Source organism: Sardina pilchardus, chromosome 4, assembly GCF_963854185.1.
Source record: "Sardina pilchardus chromosome 4, fSarPil1.1, whole genome shotgun sequence".
In the NCBI taxonomy this organism is placed as follows: domain Eukaryota; kingdom Metazoa; phylum Chordata; class Actinopteri; order Clupeiformes; family Clupeidae; genus Sardina; species Sardina pilchardus.
In genome coordinates this window covers 30,962,394-30,980,433 of record NC_084997.1, presented here as the reverse complement: position 1 = coordinate 30,980,433, position 18,040 = coordinate 30,962,394, and the positions used below count along the sequence as shown (strand labels likewise).

General features: G+C 39.4%; 1 protein-coding gene and 1 long non-coding RNA gene across 2 annotated transcripts; one reads left to right on the top strand and one right to left on the bottom strand.

The window, feature by feature from the left end:
- The first annotated feature begins 208 nt into the window (after positions 1-208).
- Positions 209-743, top strand: LOC134077880 (uncharacterized). The gene is made up of 3 exons (XR_009938779.1): positions 209-311; positions 456-592; positions 691-743. It is a non-coding gene; the product is annotated as an uncharacterized LOC134077880 (long non-coding RNA).
- A 13,950-nt stretch (positions 744-14,693) lies between these two features.
- LOC134078970 (zinc finger protein 84-like) lies at positions 14,694-15,998 on the bottom strand. Its single transcript, XM_062535133.1, has one exon. It carries the CDS (start codon positions 15,996-15,998, stop codon positions 14,694-14,696), a length of 1,305 nt encoding a protein of 434 aa, XP_062391117.1.
- Between the last annotated feature and the right edge of the window lie 2,042 nt (positions 15,999-18,040).

Here is an 18,040-nt window from a genome sequence, read left to right as displayed (position 1 = left end):
TAGTTAAATACAGGGAAACCAACCAACAAGTTTGGATGGCTACCACAGTGTGATAACCATAGACAGTAAAGGTGATAACAGACTTCTGAAACACATTCTGTAGAGCTAGCAGCTAGCTACAGCTCTGCTGTCAGTCCGAGCTTCATGCTTCACTATTGTCCAGAACATACATCTAGATTGTTTGCCTATCATGTTTATTGTTTATTTTAAGCAACTGAAAGCTCTCTGTCTAATCATGATCTTTGATTGGTAATTTTTCAGGAATCCAACCATAAAAGATGTAGTGATGGCCTGGGATGTCTAATAACAAGGTAATCATCTAGCAGCTAATAATCAAGATATTCATGTAGGCTACTGTAAGTATCATTCCTTAGTTCTGTTATTATGTAAGCTAAAGAAACTTTTTATGTAACATTTATGCTGAGTGAGCTTCATAATTTTGTCTATACCTACAGGAAACATTACTGGAGTGGCTACATATCAAGCTCAAAACAGAGAGGTCTCTTTTGCTGAATTTGAGAATTGTACATGAGACGAAATAAACAAGTTTGGGAACAAAAGATGGAACCGCCTTTGGAGGAAGTAACATCAGGTGTCTTTTTTAAACACTCTTGCCTGCATTTTCCCTATGTGTGCCTGTTAGCCAGTACTGACATCCTAATTGTATGAATTTCTTATGACTAATTTCAGAGAGCAAAGAGGCGAATAGCATAATATATCACGATATCCTCTGGCAATTTGGGAAACAACAAAAGAGGTTTGCAATTTTTTTGGTGCTCTTAAAAAATATTGATTTGAGAACATTTACAACATCATTACACACACACTCAATACCAGTTCTTCCTGCTTTGTTAATATTTTCTCTCAGATTTTGTTGGACTCAGAAGTTGTTGGGGAGGATGACTTCAGTTTCAGAGAGCACATCGATTAATGACGAGCTGCGCCGGCGACAGCCAGGCCTCCCCAACATTATGGACCGTATGAAGCACAAGCTATACCAGAGGGTGGAGAACATGAGCAAACCAGCTGAGGAGGTGGTCGAGATGTTCCCCTTTCTGAAAGTGTAAAAACTTGTAAGTAGCCAGTAGTGATATTGCATTGATGTGATTTCAGTATGGTTGATGCCAGGCATTTTAATTTGCAATTTGGAAACCATAATGTAACCTTCAATTTACAACACACTCTAACTAATTTAGTACCTCCTCATAATGTCTGCTCTCTCATTCGCTAGTAACAGTATTGACTGATGCAGTAGTAGTTCCTAGCTAAGGTGTTATCTGTAGCTTGAATGTTATTCCTTGTTCTGTAAGTTGCTTTGGATATAAGTGTCTGCTGAATGAATAAATGTTAAATGTTATTGTAAATGTATGTTTGTATCTATTTTTATGTTTGTTGTAGATGCATCATGAAATGAGGTTGCGTTTTGGTCAGGACTTGAGCTGAGCCTTCACCATGCCCTTAGTGTGATGACACCCAACATTATAAGAGTCGCTCAAAGAGGGAGTCAGAGGGGGCTGCTGTCAAGCCTGCAGGGAACAGAGGATAACACAGACGGTATGTTACATCTTTGGTGTCCCTCCTGCTCCCTTCAATTGTATTCGTAAAACTATGGATTTATGCTAATTTGGTTTCTTTTCTCTGAAATTTCAGATTTACAAAGAAGTGCTACTACACTTATTCAAGGAGACCTCCAAGTTTCTGCACTGCTTAGATGAGGTATGTGTTTGCAGCCATTCTGAGAACTGTGGTGGCTTTAAACAAACCAGACTAATTCTTGATTATGCTTTTTATACATACACCAGCTTGCCAAAAGGAGAAGAGAATTGCCACCTGTAGTTCAGTCAGTATTATTTTACTCTAGAAGTTGAGCGCGCCCTCCGATACGCAAAATGAACCTTAGCCATATGCATTCTGTGTTATTTACTATTTATGTCTTCTGTTAAAGTTACGCCATGGAGTGGCACACAAGATCGTCCAAGCCATGAGGGACAAGAAAAATCCCAAACCAATCTCGCCCACCCTACTGGATGATTCTGATGAGGCTGGAATGAAGAGTGAGTTCTCTTTATCAGCAAACCTGAAAACTCAAAGAACATTATTGTTACAGTGACCTTGAATAGGCTTAATTGACTATAAATTACTTTGTCATAACAGATGCTGCCCTACTGTTGCTGCCAGACCTGTTCAGGGAGAACAGCAACTTCATGTTCTGTATAGAGGTATGTATGTGCTCTGTGTTCTTGCAGATAGTTTCAGGAAATATTTCTTATTTACAATGGAATAGCTCTTGTTCAAAAGGCAATATATCCATTGATTTAATGTTTGAATTTGGTTTATACAAAATAGTATTAACCCAGTTCCAATTCTTCTGATGCCGTCTTAATTTTCATGACATTTATGAAAATTAGTTTTATTGTGTTTTGGAAAATAATCCTTAAATTACAAGTCCTGATATTCTGATATTCCTTTGTCCCACAGGAACCAGTCAGCCCTAACCCGACCATCGTATTCCACAGATCTCTGAACGCCCTGAAAGCTGATTGCATTAGCATCCATCTGGATGGAGAAACCATTGTCAAATCAACATTGTCCATAGCGGAAGCAATAGAGTGTCTGTTCTGTGTATACTATCTTTTTAATATTTCATATCCCACCCCCATAATCAACATACTTTCATTGAAAAAGTCTTGCTAAAAATGTCCTGCAACAACACAAAGATTCCCCTCCCTGTCCTGTGTCTTTGTCTTTGGTCTTTGGTGTACTTGGTTGTTTGTCTTCTGTGTGTGTGTTTTTTTTTTTTTTTGATGATGATGACTTTGCTGCCACTCTTGGCCAGGACTCACTGCAACCTATCTTGCAAAAACACACACACATATAGATATAGTAGTTTTGGATGAATTAATGTAAAATACCTTGAAATAAACAGAAATTATCTTTCAAAGCCTGTGTCCTTCACTTCTTCATAACATTGTTCATACAAGGAGAGATGCTTAAAGACTGTTCTTATCTTTGATACAAGTCTTCATAAGGTTTGACAAAAACATTATGGATTTAATAATAATAATAATAATAATAATAATAATAATAATAATGGTGCAATAAAGAACCTCTCTATGGTTCCATATAGCACCATTGGGTCTGGCTTCAAAGAACCCTATAGGGTTCTTTTGATGAACCCTTCAAAAGGGTTCTATATAGAACCTTTCAGGGGTGCCATATATGAAGCATGTGATAGAACCTTTTTTGGTTCTATATAGAACCATTTTTTCTAAGAGTGTAGGCTACATGCACGGAGAAGATCGCGCATTTTGTAACATTGTACTGTAACAATGGATGGTCAGATATGCGATAGGGCAGTGAGGGTGATTCATTGTAACCATCGACTAGTAGGCCTAGCTCCGCAAAAGAAGTTTCTAGCAACTTAGAATATATGGATCTCGTTATGCATGTTCATGTTGATTCAGAGATAGACATAGACTACCGTGGGTGCGTCAATATAACAGCATTTTATCATGTGGTGAATTAATGACTAACGTCAGTTTAACATGTCAGAACTTTTGATCGGCGTTTCAAGTGCATGCCGCGAATAAATGAACTCGACTGACTGAATCCTTTATATTTCTTGGCTAAGTGTGAAGATATTGACACTCGAACTGTGGCGTAACTGGTTAAGGCATCTGAATCACACGTCAGCGACCGGGGTTCAAAACTTACTCTACGAACCTCCGGAACCCATTAAGACAAGAGGCATTATTTTATTAAAAAGTTTTGCGATTTTTTTATGATTGCGATGTCTGCTGAAAAGAAAAGTTAATATGTGAATTCGTGGTTCAGCGCGCACACACACACACACACACACACACACACACACACACACACATTTTTACATTTACATAATAGGGCTCGGGCACACGCCTTGCATTCTAGGAATATCGCCGCCATTTGGTAGCGCACTGAACGTAATATCCATTCATTCAGATGCACAAGACAATTAGAAGCAGAAATATAGTAGCGATTTATTCTTTTCCTCTTGCGATCGTGGGTTGCACTGTTACACCCCACTACACAGCAACATACGACCAAGAAGGCAAAAACTAAGTAACAGGAACACACTAAAAGGCGGGAGTAAATCCATAGTAATCCATAAACTAAGGAGTGAAGCTGCCACTGTGGCTGTGCCCGCGAAGTTTTGATGTCATGATCCCGAGCCCTAGTGTCAGGAAGTGTCTGTCGAGAGAGAGGGGGGAGGGAGGCAATCGTCCTCAATGCCGCATATAGGTAGGCTATAATGTCTAGTGAACTGGTTAGACAAGTGTGGAGGAGGGGGAATGATCGCACAAGACAATTGCTCTTCATGAAATGGGTACTCTCACAGACGTTTGTCGATGTTTAAACGTAGCCTACTACATCACTTGCGAAATCGGACGTGGCACATATAATTATTAGGCTACTGGATTTAATATAGCAAGTCCATATACTTTGTTCATCCTATATTAGCCTATATTAAAATGTAATGTGCTGCGGGGAAGCATTGGGGAAGTCCGTTTAAGTTGTCCTGTAACAATTTGCCTCTTATATTATAATCAAGAGTAGGCTATATGCAGCCACTACGCACATAATAGCCTAGGTTACGGGCGGATGCGAGCAACCCCATGCAAAAGAAGGCCTTAAGTTAACGGACTGAAGGCCTGTTTACATGTCAAACATGCATTAAATCTAAGAAACGAAAAACACAAATATCATGTATTGTGTCGTAAACAGAATGACTTCGTGGCCACTATGCGCAACTGCATCGCGCAGTGAGCTGAAGGATAGGAGGACCGACACTTATTAACACAAAGCTTTGTAAAGCACTAACAACCACCCCTCAAAGTTCATTGTCCATAAGTCCAAACAATAAGTAGCCTATAAAAATCCGACAATCCAAAACGATAACGAGATCTCCCAGAAACGAAAAACAAGTTTGTTGAGTAGCCTATCCTTCCAACAATCTCAGCTTTTGCGTGTGTTAGATAAAAGGCATTCTGTCCTGCTGTATTCCAATGAGAAAAAATCATCCACAAGGTAGGCTAAGGGTCACGGTAATGCAGCATGCAGGAATCTATATACGCACAAAACGAATGAATGGGTTATATCATCGGCCAAAACGAATGAATGGGTTGGGAGAGTCGTCTGGCTGTGTCAGCAGACTGCAGTCGGTCTCGAGGGGTTAAATAGTGCACGTACTTGAATTTTAATCTGAAGAAGACCACACGGTCGAAACGTCATTCCTTTGTGATAAAGAAAATAAAATCAAATCAAAAAAGAAGGATTTCAAGTGTGCGAACCTTTTTCCATTTTTTTATTATTTAGCCTACTCTTGTTCTGCACCTTGACCGGGGATGTGCACAAACTTTTTTTTACTACACTTGAATTTTAAACCAACTCTTCTCTAGCCTATATCCTATAGCCATACTTTAATAATCAGATGTTATGCTCATTTTTGTAGGCTACACCTCACCGGCAAGCACGCACGCAAATGCTGCTTTTGCACATCTACAATATTGGCCAGGCTATATAGAATAGGCTTTTAGGACTGTATTTTGCCTTCGTGCAACTTTAGTTGTGCTCAATCTAAATTATTGTCAGCAAGGATAGGTCATATTACCAAATGGCGAACCTCGAAAATTATTTAGGATATAGAGCCGTGTCCATTACGCATGCAGTTATTTTTTAGCCTATTGTTTTATTTTATATGTCGGAATGAACAGCGGATACCAGCTGGGTTGTAAAACATTACTGTATTCGTTGATCTTATCGATGCAGTCCTTGCGGCCACTTCTCCCCATCGTAGGAAACTTTCTGTTTGTTGACAACACAAAGGCCTTCACGTTGTGTGGCAGTGCTTGCTTGCCCTTCGATCCATCCCAGTTGGTGGTTTTGCACCTGTCCCTCCGAGTTATAGTCTATATGAGTAAGCGCTTGTGCTCTAACCGCATAATAAAAGAAGCACCTGCAGCAGTGCTTATGGCAAGGCTATTAACACCTGTCACTGAGCTATGGACAAGCAGTTATGCTCGAAAATTATCATAATAACAGACACACCTAATTGTATGGCTCTATGTTTAAACACATCAAATTAGCAAGCATTTCTGCAGCAACGTTTGCTTTCTTTTTCTGTCGGTCCGCGGTTACTTGGTCAATTGCGCAGCAAATTATCAGATCACCGGACCTAATTTCACTCCATGTCTTGCGGACCAGCAGCAGTCTCTACGTTTCGCGGCCCATAGTTTGAGAAACGCTGCATTAAAGTGTCATTAGGTTGTAGGCTATATGTTTAGTTATTTCTTTGTGTGTTTTTCATTGTAGTGTGTGTGCATTGAGTAGTTCCTTAAAATACGGAACAAAGAGCGTCCTATCCGTTCAACGGAAGAAGACTAACTATTAGCCTACTTATATATTTCTTATAACGAAACGCGAAGAAAAAATACGAGGACTGACCATCTCGTTTCTCCGCGTTTCCCCCAGTAGCCTACCATGGCGACAAAGAGAAATAAATATGATTTGACATTTAAGCTGATTGCTGACAAATTTGCCACACAATTCGGGAGAAGCAGCGGACAGGAGCGCCACCACAAGCAAGCACTTCTAGCCCAAATTAACATGGCAACGTTGCCTATGACTAAAGCAGGGGTGGCCAACCAGTCTAGCATGAAGAGCCAAAAAAAAATCTACAAAAGTCAAGAGAGCCGCACAACAAAAAAAAGGCGTCCATACTACAACAGCACAACATTAGGCCTACAGTTATAGCTCCTTTGTTTTTCATTTAAAGTAAGACACTTGGCAGATGCTCAATGATCATTGATAAATGATCATTGGAAAATGTAAAAAGATCAGACACACATCAAATCCCCCCTCACTGAATGACTTATTGGCATGAGCAATGCTCCAACACCTGATAATGCAATGTCAAGTGTTCAGTTAACTTTTAAAAAGAAAATAAACAAAAATAAAACGAGTGACTGACGTCTATAGCCATTACCAGCCTACTTGCAAAAGTATGTAGGAAATGTTCAGGTTTGAAGCTTTATGAATCAGTGGCATACCAAGAACTAAACGAATGTGTAGGCTAGAAACATATCACCTCCGCAAATGAGGTTATGTTTTCATCGGGGTTTGTCTGTTTGTTAAGCAAGATGTTAAGCGGAGGCGCGAGATGTTAAGCAGGATGCGCGAGGCGGAGGTTTGCGATCTCAGAGTGCTTTCGTTTTGATTAGGCTACCGTACTTTGACATATTAACCAGAGGGGTTATGCTACAAAACGATAAATGGCCCTTTTCAATGGCACGTGTTCCTTCTATTTACGATTAGCTTCAGGGTATTCCTGATTGCAACAGTAGCATTAAACCTGGCTGAAGAATAAACACGTCTGCTTCGTTTTGGCCAATTCCTATCCATATTATGACGGTAAAATGATTATTGTTAACTATTAAATTACTTTTGGCAATAGGCTACTATCAAATTCTGAAATTAGTTTTGATTTACCGGAAATAAAGGCTATTTCAAAAGGAAAACGTTTAGGTCCGAGGAGAAGTCAGAACAGCAGTTGAGCAGCCGCGAGCCGCACGAGAAGAAGCAAAGAGCCGCATGTGGCTCGCGAGCCGCGGGTTGGCCACCGCTGGACTAAAGTGTCTAAGTAGGCTAGTCCTACTAATATTACATTTGATTGGTAGCATGTTTGTAGCGCGCCAGTTTACCCATCCCCTACATCAAAACAGCTTAGAATCAATCAAAGAATCAGCGGTGTCGGCGTTAGGCTGTAGGCGATTTTCTATAACCATTTTCATTCATTTCAACAATGGTTCATTGAAATGTCGTTTGAATAATTTCGCCAGTCATCACCTTCATTGTAATGATTAAATAAGATTAAGGAGTCGACTATTGACGGATATGCGGTCTTCATCATTTTGAAGTGCGAGATGAAACTTTCTGCCACCTGGTGGTTGTTTGGGTACATTGCCTTAGCCTCGAAAAAAATCGGCTTGACGGCCTGCGGGATCTCTTCGGGAGTCCCGCGGGAGAAGGTGCATTCTCAACCCGTACCCACTGTAAGTGACACCATTAGAAACCTTTAATCAACTAGTTTCCAAATATATATGTTTTAAAAGAGAATGGTTGCTCTGGGCGCAACAAACATGCAGGAACACACACACACATACACACACACACACACACACACACACACACACACCCCAAATACACAGACGCATACCTACAAACACACGCACCAGCACATACAGTACACACATGTACATAAAACATTACACAAACACATGCACAAACACGCCCACATGCACACACACACACACACACACACACACACACACACACACACACACACACACACACACACACACACCCCTTTGAGTACGTTTTATGAGATGCAGCACTGTGTGAGACTTGCTGAGAAGTGAGTGTGTGTGTGATCCCTGCTGAAAAAAAAACAGCCTGACCAGCTAAAGGTGGTTTGCTGGTTGACCAGCTTGTTAATCAGCTTATTTGACCACCCTATGATGGTTAACCAGCTAGACCAGAAAAACTCTCGCAAAAACATACCTTCAGCTGGTAATTCAGCTGGTTTTGATTGTCGTACCATCTCAAGCTGGTCATTTTAGTTGGTGTTGCTGGTCTACATTGCTGGTTTTTACTGGCCACGCCAGCTTATGTTGGTCATTTTAGAAAACCAGCTTGACCATCTTTGTCAAGCTTGACAGGCTGGTCACCAGCATGACCATCTTAAACCAGCTGTATCCCTAACGAGAGGCTGGTCACACCAGCACGACCAGCTTCCTCAGATGGTCACGCCAGCATGTCTAGCTGGTGGCCTAACCAGCTACACCAGCAAAGACCAGCAATAGCTGGAAGAAAACCAGCAAAGACCAGATAAAACCAGCTAAAATTGTTATACCATTAACAATAATAACACTTGGTTAGATTTTTTTTTTTTTTTGTAGTACAGTTCACACCTCCACCCCACCTACACTTGCCCTCCTTTGTGGAGTTTGTGCCATTTGGGTTATGGCCATACCCACCTGTTGACTATCAGACGTGCAAGTAACACCCATTCAAATGGAAGTTCCTCCCACAATCCTTTGTTATTCTCATTTGCATTCAACTCCCTACAGCTGATTGGTTCCCTTTAACTCCGAAGATATTGGGGCAGGAAAAGAGACTATATTATGAACACAACTGGGACCTCAACATTGAAATCAGACTGTAAGGGAGACACTGGGAAGTACTGATGCAATAATGATTGGCCTTTTTGTTCTCATATTGAAGTAGTTTTTCAAAAAATAACGGGTCTCAAGAATAGTCTGACATGTCAGGACCAGTTGGATCATCGGACCAGCTCACCGCAGTAAAAAAGGAGAGTGAAAAAGAAGAATATGATGATTTCCTACAAGAGTTTTTGTTCACAACTCCGAAACAGAAAGACGAGCCTGGACAGGATCATGAATATAAGACTGAAACATTTTTGTCACCATCTGAGAAAATTAAAAAGGAAGAACTCTCTGATTTGACAAAAAATGATCACAGAGATTATTTTCCAAAAGGTGAGATTTTCCACAGTTTGTATTATGGTTTCAAATATATTAACGTAACTTTGTAATTATTATCACCTGAAATATTGTATTGAGATATTGTGAAAATCTTTCTTTTCTTTATTTCTGATGTTGTAGGAGACATTCAAATGATCCATGCTAACAGAGTGCACTCTGAGGAACAAGATAACAAAAAGTGTCATAAGCGCTCAAGGTGCCAAACAACTACGGAGAAGCAGCTCAAGCAGATACCACCGGAGGTCCATACTGGAGAAAAGCCACATCAGTGCTCTCAGTGTGGAAAGGCATTTGCTCAAAAGTCTAAACTCAAGAAGCATGAAAAGATCCATACTAGAGGAAAGCCACATCAATGCTCTCAGTGTGGAAAGGCATTTGCTCACATGTCTTATCTCAAAAGACACCAGGTGACCCACACTGGGGAGAAAACACATCAGTGTTCTTGGTGTAAAAGAAGATTTAGTCGAAAGTCTGATCTCAAGAAGCATGAAATGATCCATACTGGAGAAAAGCCACATCAGTGTTCTCAATGTGAAAAAAGATTTAGTCAAACGTCCGATCTCAAGACACATCAAAGGACCCATACTGGAGAAAAGCCACATCAGTGTCCTCAGTGTGGAAAATCCTTTGCTCACAAATATAATCTTAAGAATCATCACATGATCCATACTGGAGTAAAGCCACATCAGTGTCTTCAATGTGGAAAGGCATTTATTCAGAAATCTGGCCTCCGTGGACACCAGAGAATCCACACAGTAGATAAACCACATCAGTGTGCTCAATGTGGAAAAGCCTTTAATCAGAAGAGCAATCTAAAGCAACACCAAACAAAAAATACAACGTGTGGGAAAAGGCCTTTAGTCCAAAGTCTAAACTGAAAAGGCATCTGCAGAGTGGAGCTTAGGTCAAGAATGTGTATATGAACTACTGTCATGTTGGCTGGTTGTGTGATGCTACTGGTTGAGCATGAATTTGATAAAGTTGAACTGATGTTATTATCTCTGTAGATAATGCTGAAACTATTAAAACAGTGGAAACATCTTGCCACCACCCTAAACATCTAAGACAGCATGAAATGCTTTCAATAAGAGTAGAAGGTAGTTAAACAACCCTACCACTGGTAATTTTAATTCATTTCTCTACCCAAGCCCCATCTTTCCTCCTGTGTTACTGCCGTTTGAGGTATGGCCATGCCCACCTGAGTAATAATCTGTTAGCAGAGATCACACTTGGAGTGGAACATGGAATTCTTTTCTATAATCCTTTGTCATTGTGATTGGCATTCTAATAGCTTCTGTTAATAATTGGTCAGGTTATAATCCACGGAATAAATGGACAGGTGGAAGGTGGGACTTCCTTTATATCTCCAAAGGTTCCTTTAACCCTCTGGAGTCTAAATCTAAGATTTGACACTGTTTCAAACACACATCTCAATCTTTGCTCCTTTTTGTCCAATAAACATATTACTGTAAGTGACACCATTAGAAACCTTTATTCAACTAGTTTCCAAATATATAGATAATGGACCAATGGCACTTTGTAAAAACAATGAAAGAAAATCCTAGGATTTCAGTCCTCTCACCTGCAGCAGGCCCATTCATAAAGCCCATTCAACTTAATTTGCATTTGAAAGAAACATTTAGTCAGAGATTTTTCCAATTTGTACATAACATTTTTATATGTTCTTTTTACTTATGGAGCCAACACCGTTTTTTCAAGGTTAAAACTTCAAAAGTCTTAGCTCGATATATTTATAGTGTATTTTTTTACCTTTGACCTTTAACCTTTAGCCCTGCTGCAGCCAATCAACCATGGTGATTTCGTGTCAAACTGGGAATGAGTGCTACAGACATCACAGGTAGGCTAATCAGGGCAGCAGGTGTTGGGGCGTTTCATTCCTAATTTGTAACGACCCGGTGACGTACTGTTGGACGAGAAGTGCAGGACAACGTCAACATTCCAATAGTATTTTGGACCAACAGGCCATACAGAGCTGCCAACTTTTCAAAAAATCTTGGAGTGAGATTCTGTCGGGGGTGACCAAAAGTTTTTACCGCACTCCTCGCGATACCAAAATTATTGTTTCGATCCTGATACTAAGTCAAGAATTGTGATTTCGATACTTTTTCGATGCTTTTTTAAAAAAAACTATTTTAGTGTATTTGGTGATTTAATCATCAGTAACCTAATATTGAATATTGTGTGATCATTTACACCAGTGGCCATCTAAGATTCTGCTCAACCCTCCACACACAGAGAAAATGATAGTCATATGTTTCTATATCATATATTTTGGAATTCATAACTGTACATATTTTGTTAATAATGTTATATTTTACAATCTGCATAACTATTAGTAGCTAAAAATGTTTAGTCATTTGTGTACTGATTTCAAGACTATTACACTAACTCATAGGCCTATTTTTATGCCTAGGTCTAATTGAGTGTGCATTAGTGGTGTGTGTAATTGAGTGCCTGTCGCTTTAAGAAATACGTGAGGTAGCTTTCTATCTCACAGTTTTACGCGAGTGAAATAAAAGATGCATGACAAGGATATGTGGATGCAATTAATTTTGCTCTCTGTGTCATTAGATAAAATACATGTGCTAAACACTAACAAGTCGAAGAAAATCTTTCAGGGATCATATAAGAGATGAGTGTCTTGCAATGTTCCTTTATGATTTTAGTGAGCACTATGATTTAGCTCTCTCCAGAAGTTATTTATCCACACGTTCCAGCAAACAAAACAGTGCAACAAAAGTGCAACAAGTTAGTCTAAAGTTAACATGTAGGCTAGGGAATGAAGTTCATCCACACAAACTGATTTCTTTCAAGATTTTAAGTTTAAGAGAGTGAGTTCTTAACGATATAGACCTATGATTTGTGACATTGTCAACATACTCTCTGACCAGATTGCAATTTTCTCCCGCGGGTGTCTCCTTCTGTCGCAAACTTGGATGTCTTATGCAACGAATAGGGTTAGCCTTCTGTACAGTGGCGCTTCTTAGCGTCATATACCGTTTGGGAGTTTTAAAAGGAACGAACTCTCAGCCCAAAATCATATTTTGTTTTGAGTGAGAAAATGGATGTATGGCGTGAGTGCGTGTGTAAACAGGCAAAATCGTGTGTCACACGCCGAAAGCGTGAGAGTTGGCAGCTCTGCCATGGCATGTTTCAACCCGTAGAAGGCGCGGAGAGCATAGTCTCCAATACAAAATCATACGAAATGTTACTTTTGTCGAGAAACACGATTTTATGGAAGCATATGTGTTCCAAAATTCAAATGAGAATGCATGATTCTGCAATATGCAATTCTAAAAGACATTACATTAACATTGCATATTAAAATACATTTTGAAAGAAAGTATTGCAAATTGTAATATTAAATTGCACAATGAATTAGCAATTGCATAATGTAATGTATTTTAGAATTGCATATTGCAGAATGCATTCTCATTTGAATTTTGGAACACATATGCTTCCATACGATTTTTGTCAATATTAACCCTGGTAATAGTATAGTTCACCACTTATGAGTATTTTCAATCTATCAACAGCTTAAAAAACATATTTTAGGGTGCAGTTACCCTTTAAGGCAAGACACTACAGTTGAATAGGGTACATTTTTTAAATAATAGGTATCACCATGAAACTTCCACAGTTGGTTACGTACACAAGTATGAGAAAAAAATGTATTACAAGTTTTTGAAATGTGTATGTTTAATTATGCAAATTAGGCATTATCTCATTAAATATGCATGATTTTGCATGTATTTCCGCTAGATAGATCTGAGCATATGATAAAGCCAGGTGCAAAATTATTCTTTCATGTTGTTTACAAACAAGATTACAATAAAATTACAGAGGGATTTCAGGACATCTGCTTTCATTGCCTAGGAAATCCAAATATACTGTCCATAGCCTTAAAAAAAAATGCTTTTTTGATTAACATGTCACATAAATCAAGCCAGGAATGATGTATTAACAAATCTCTCTGTAAATGTCTTCAGAATACTGTTAAGTGTGCTACAGAGGCTGAGAAGTATCTACCGGAAAATTACTCAAAACCGCAAATAACTCGTTTTGAGAAAACAGCCATGAAACACAGCCAATGAGATTCGTTCTCAGCTTAGACTCGTCTTTGAACTTTCGCAATTGGTTGCTAATACAAAGGAAATGTCCATATTTGGATTGCATAGCGTCATGCAGGAGAAACAGGGCTTTCCAACAGACTATGGCCTATAGATCTGCCACTTTGTGGTTTTTTTGTGAGGTTTTTTTTTAATTGACAGACATACATGTTTTTTTTTACCGGTATCGTTAAAGGTGTGAAAGCGGTGAAGACAAAAACGCCCTGCGTCGTCATGTAAACGGGTTCTAAGTGGGTCACTTTGTGAGTGTTTCTTTCAAATGCAAATTAAGTTGAATGGGCCTGCTGCAGGTGAGAGGACTGGAGGATTTTCTTTTATTGTTTTTACAAAGTGTCATTGGTCCATTATCTTTTAAAACTTATATATTTGGAAACTAGTTGAATAAAGGTTTCTAATGGTGTCACTTATCTTGGACAAAAACTAGCAAAGATTGAGATGTGTGTTTGGAACAGTTTTTCAAATCCTCCAGAGGGCTAAAGGAACCTTTGGAGATATAAAGGACGTTCCACCTTCCACCTGTCCATTTATTCCGTGGATTATAACCTGACCAATCATAAAGGATTGCAGAAAAGAATTCCATGTTCCATTACAAGTGTGATCTCTGCTAACAGATTATTACTCAGGTGGGCATGGCCATACCTCTAACAGCAGTAACACAGGAGGAAAGATGGGGCTTGGGTAGAGAAATGAATTAAAATGACCAGTGGTAGGGTTGTTTAACTACCTTCTACTCTTATTGAAAGCATTTCATGCTGTCATAGATATTTAGAGTGGTGGCAAGATGTTTCCACTGTTTTAATAGCTTCAGCATCATCTACAGAGATAATAGCATCAGTTCAACTTTATCAAATTCATGCTCAGGCAGTAGCATCACACAACCAGCAAACATGACAGTAGTTCATATACACATTCTTGACCTAAATTCCACCCTGCAGATGCCTTTTCAGTTTAGACTTTGGACAAAAGGCCTTTTCCCACATGTTGTATTTTTTGTTTGGTGTTGCTTTAGGTTGCTCTTCTGATTAAAGGCTTTTCCACATTGAGGACACTGATGTGGCTTTACTCCAGTATGGATCATCTGATGTAGCTTAAGATTATATTTTTGAGCAAAGGATTTTCCACACTGAGGACACTGATGTGGCTTTTCTCCAGTATGGATCCTTTGATGTGCCTTGAGATCAGACTTTTGACTAAATCTTTTTTCACATTGAGAACACTGATGTGGCTTTTCTCCTGTATGGATCATTTCATGCTTCTTGAGATCAGACTTTTGACTAAATCTTTTTTTACACTGAGAACACTGATGTGTTTTCTCCCCAGTGTGGATCAGGTGGTGTCTTTTGAGATAAGACATGTGAGCAAATGCCTTTCCACACTGAGAGCACTGATGTGGCTTTTCTCTAGTATGGATCTTTTCATGCTTCTTGAGTTTAGACTTTTGAGTGAATGCCTTTCCACACTGACAACACTGATGTGGCTTTTCTCCTGTATGGATCATTTCATGCTTCTTGAGATCAGACTTTTGACTAAATCTTTTTTTACCCTGAGAACACTGATGTGTTTTCTCCCCAGTGTGGGTCAGCTGGTGTCTTTTGAGATGAGACATGTGAGCAAATGCCTTTCCACACTGAGAGCACTGATGTGGCTTTTCTCCAGTATGGATCTTTTCATGCTTCTTGAGTTTAGACTTTTGAGTGAATGCCTTTCCACACTGACAACACTGATGTGGCTTTTCTCCTGTATGGATCATTTCATGCTTCTTGAGATCAGACTTTTGACTAAATCTTTTTTTACACTGAGAACACTGATGTGTTTTCTCCCCAGTGTGGATCAGGTGGTGTCTTTTGAGATAAGACATGTGAGCAAATGCCTTTCCACACTGAGAGCACTGATGTGGCTTTTCTCTAGTATGGATCTTTTCATGCTTCTTGAGTTTAGACTTTTGAGTGAATGCCTTTCCACACTGACAACACTGATGTGGCTTTTCTCCTGTATGGATCATTTCATGCTTCTTGAGATCAGACTTTTGACTAAATCTTTTTTTACACTGAGAACACTGATGTGTTTTCTCCCCAGTGTGGGTCAGCTGGTGTCTTTTGAGATGAGACATGTGAGCAAATGCCTTTCCACACTGAGAGCACTGATGTGGCTTTTCTCCAGTATGGACCTCCGGGGGTATCTGCTCATGCTGCTTCTCCTTTGTTGTTTGGCACCTGTAGCGCTTATGACACTCTTTGTTTTCTTGCATCTCAGAGTGCACTCTTTTGTTAGCATGGATCATTTGAATGTCTCCTACAACATCAGAAATAAAGAAAAAAAAAGATTTTCACAATATCTCAATACAATATCTCAGGTGATAATAGTTACAAAGTTACATTATTTGAAACCATAATACAAACTGTTGAAAATCTCACCTTTTGGAAAATAATCTGTGTGATTATTTTTTTCTAAATCAGAGAGTTCTTCCTTTTTAATTTCCTCAGATGGTGACAAGAATATTTCAGTCTTATATTCATGACCCTGTCCAGGCTCGTCTTTCTGTTTCGGAGTTGTAAACAAAAACTCTTGTAGGAAATCATCAAATTCTTCTTTTTCACTCTCCTTTTTTACTGCTGTGAGCTGGTCCGATGATCCAACTGGTCCTGACATGTCAGACTATTATTGAGACTCGTTATTTGAAAAAAAAAAAAAAAAAACTACTTCAATATGAGAACAAAAAGGCCAATCATTATTGCATCAGTACATCCCAGTGTCCCCCTTACAGTTTGATTTCAATGTTGAGGCCCCAGTCTGTTGTGTTCATAATATAGTCACTATATGCCTGTCCCAATAGCTTCTCGGAGTTAAAGGGAACCAATCAGCTGTAGGGACTGGAATGCAAATGAGAATAACAAAGGATTGTGGGAGGAACTTACATTTGAATGGTTGTTACTTGCACGTCTGATAGTCGACAGGTGGGTGTGTCCATAACCCAAATAGCACAAACTCCACAAAGGAGGGCAAGTGTGGGTGGGGTGGAGGTGTGAACTGCACTACAAAAAATAAAATCTAACCAAGTGTTATTATTATTAATGTTATACTAAACTCAACAAAATCTATTTGGTATTGTTTTTTAGTATGAAGATAGTTACATAGCAATCAATTGAAAGGTCATTTTTTTTAATTAAATAAGAATACTTTGACTTATTTAAAGGTAGGGTATGGAATTAGCTTTTTTGGTCATTTTTGCAAAATCACTTGAAATCCTATTCCTAACCCACTTACAGCCACTGAGTTGGAAGCACTGAAATGGAAATTAAACACGTCAATCATCTGCGGAACGGGCAGGGTTCGAAAAACTCCAGCCAATAGTATTCTAAACCCCATACCATAATTTCACAGCTCATTCGTCAATCAAACGGTCTTCCTCTTCCTCCTCCCCCTCCCCCCCGCGCGCGCGATCTGTTGACCGCGAGTCAGTGCTGAAACGAAACTAACTAGGCCTGCTTCACGTCCCATAATGTTCCCCTCAAGTTGTATGTGTCACACCTCATTTCTATACATAATAAGGCAGCGGATACCTACGGAAACTCAATCACCCACGCAATAAATAAGCTATGTAGCAAATATTACATTTTACTGTGACTCGAAGAGTGTTGTAAACATGAAACCGAAACTTAACCGCTTGGAGCTACAGTGGAATAGGCGAACCAACGGGCCAGCACTAGACTCGGATATTTCAGAAGATAAACGCCCTGGTAAGAACCAAACCAGATTCTGTTCAAATATACACACCTATGGCTACTGAAAGATGTAAGGTATATCAAATGTTATTTTGGTGTATTAAAATGCATCGTTGTTTTAGAATTTCCGAACGAAAGGGCTGGTAGACTAAGGTGCTTTTACCATAATGTAGGCTATAAAATCATCTACCTTGTCTGATTTGTGGAACTATTACCTACAACCCTTTGGAGGTGAATAAAGAATGTAATTGGGGAAGTTGATGTGAGCGATTGTATGGAGACTAGAGCTCATAGTGCTGTAGATGCCAGGCTGGCATCTCATTTAGCCTGGCTCGCTCTCGCGCATAATTTTCGTTGGTGCATGAATGTGCGTCCATGGAGGGCGGGACTTGAGGTTGTATGTATTCAAAATCTGCCGGCCGTTTTGCGAATTCCGTACCCAACCTTTAAAGGAATCTTATCAAGACAAATTTACTTAATGCATTGGCAGACAAATTTGTTTGTTTTCAGAATGAAACTTCTTAATGAAGTCAAATGATTTTACAAGAAAGTGACAGGTATGTTTTTT

Coding starts and splice junctions, on each gene's coding strand:
- LOC134078970 (XM_062535133.1), bottom strand. CDS start 15,998: ATGCAAGAAAACAAAGAGTGTCATAAGCGCTACAGGTGCCAAACAACA.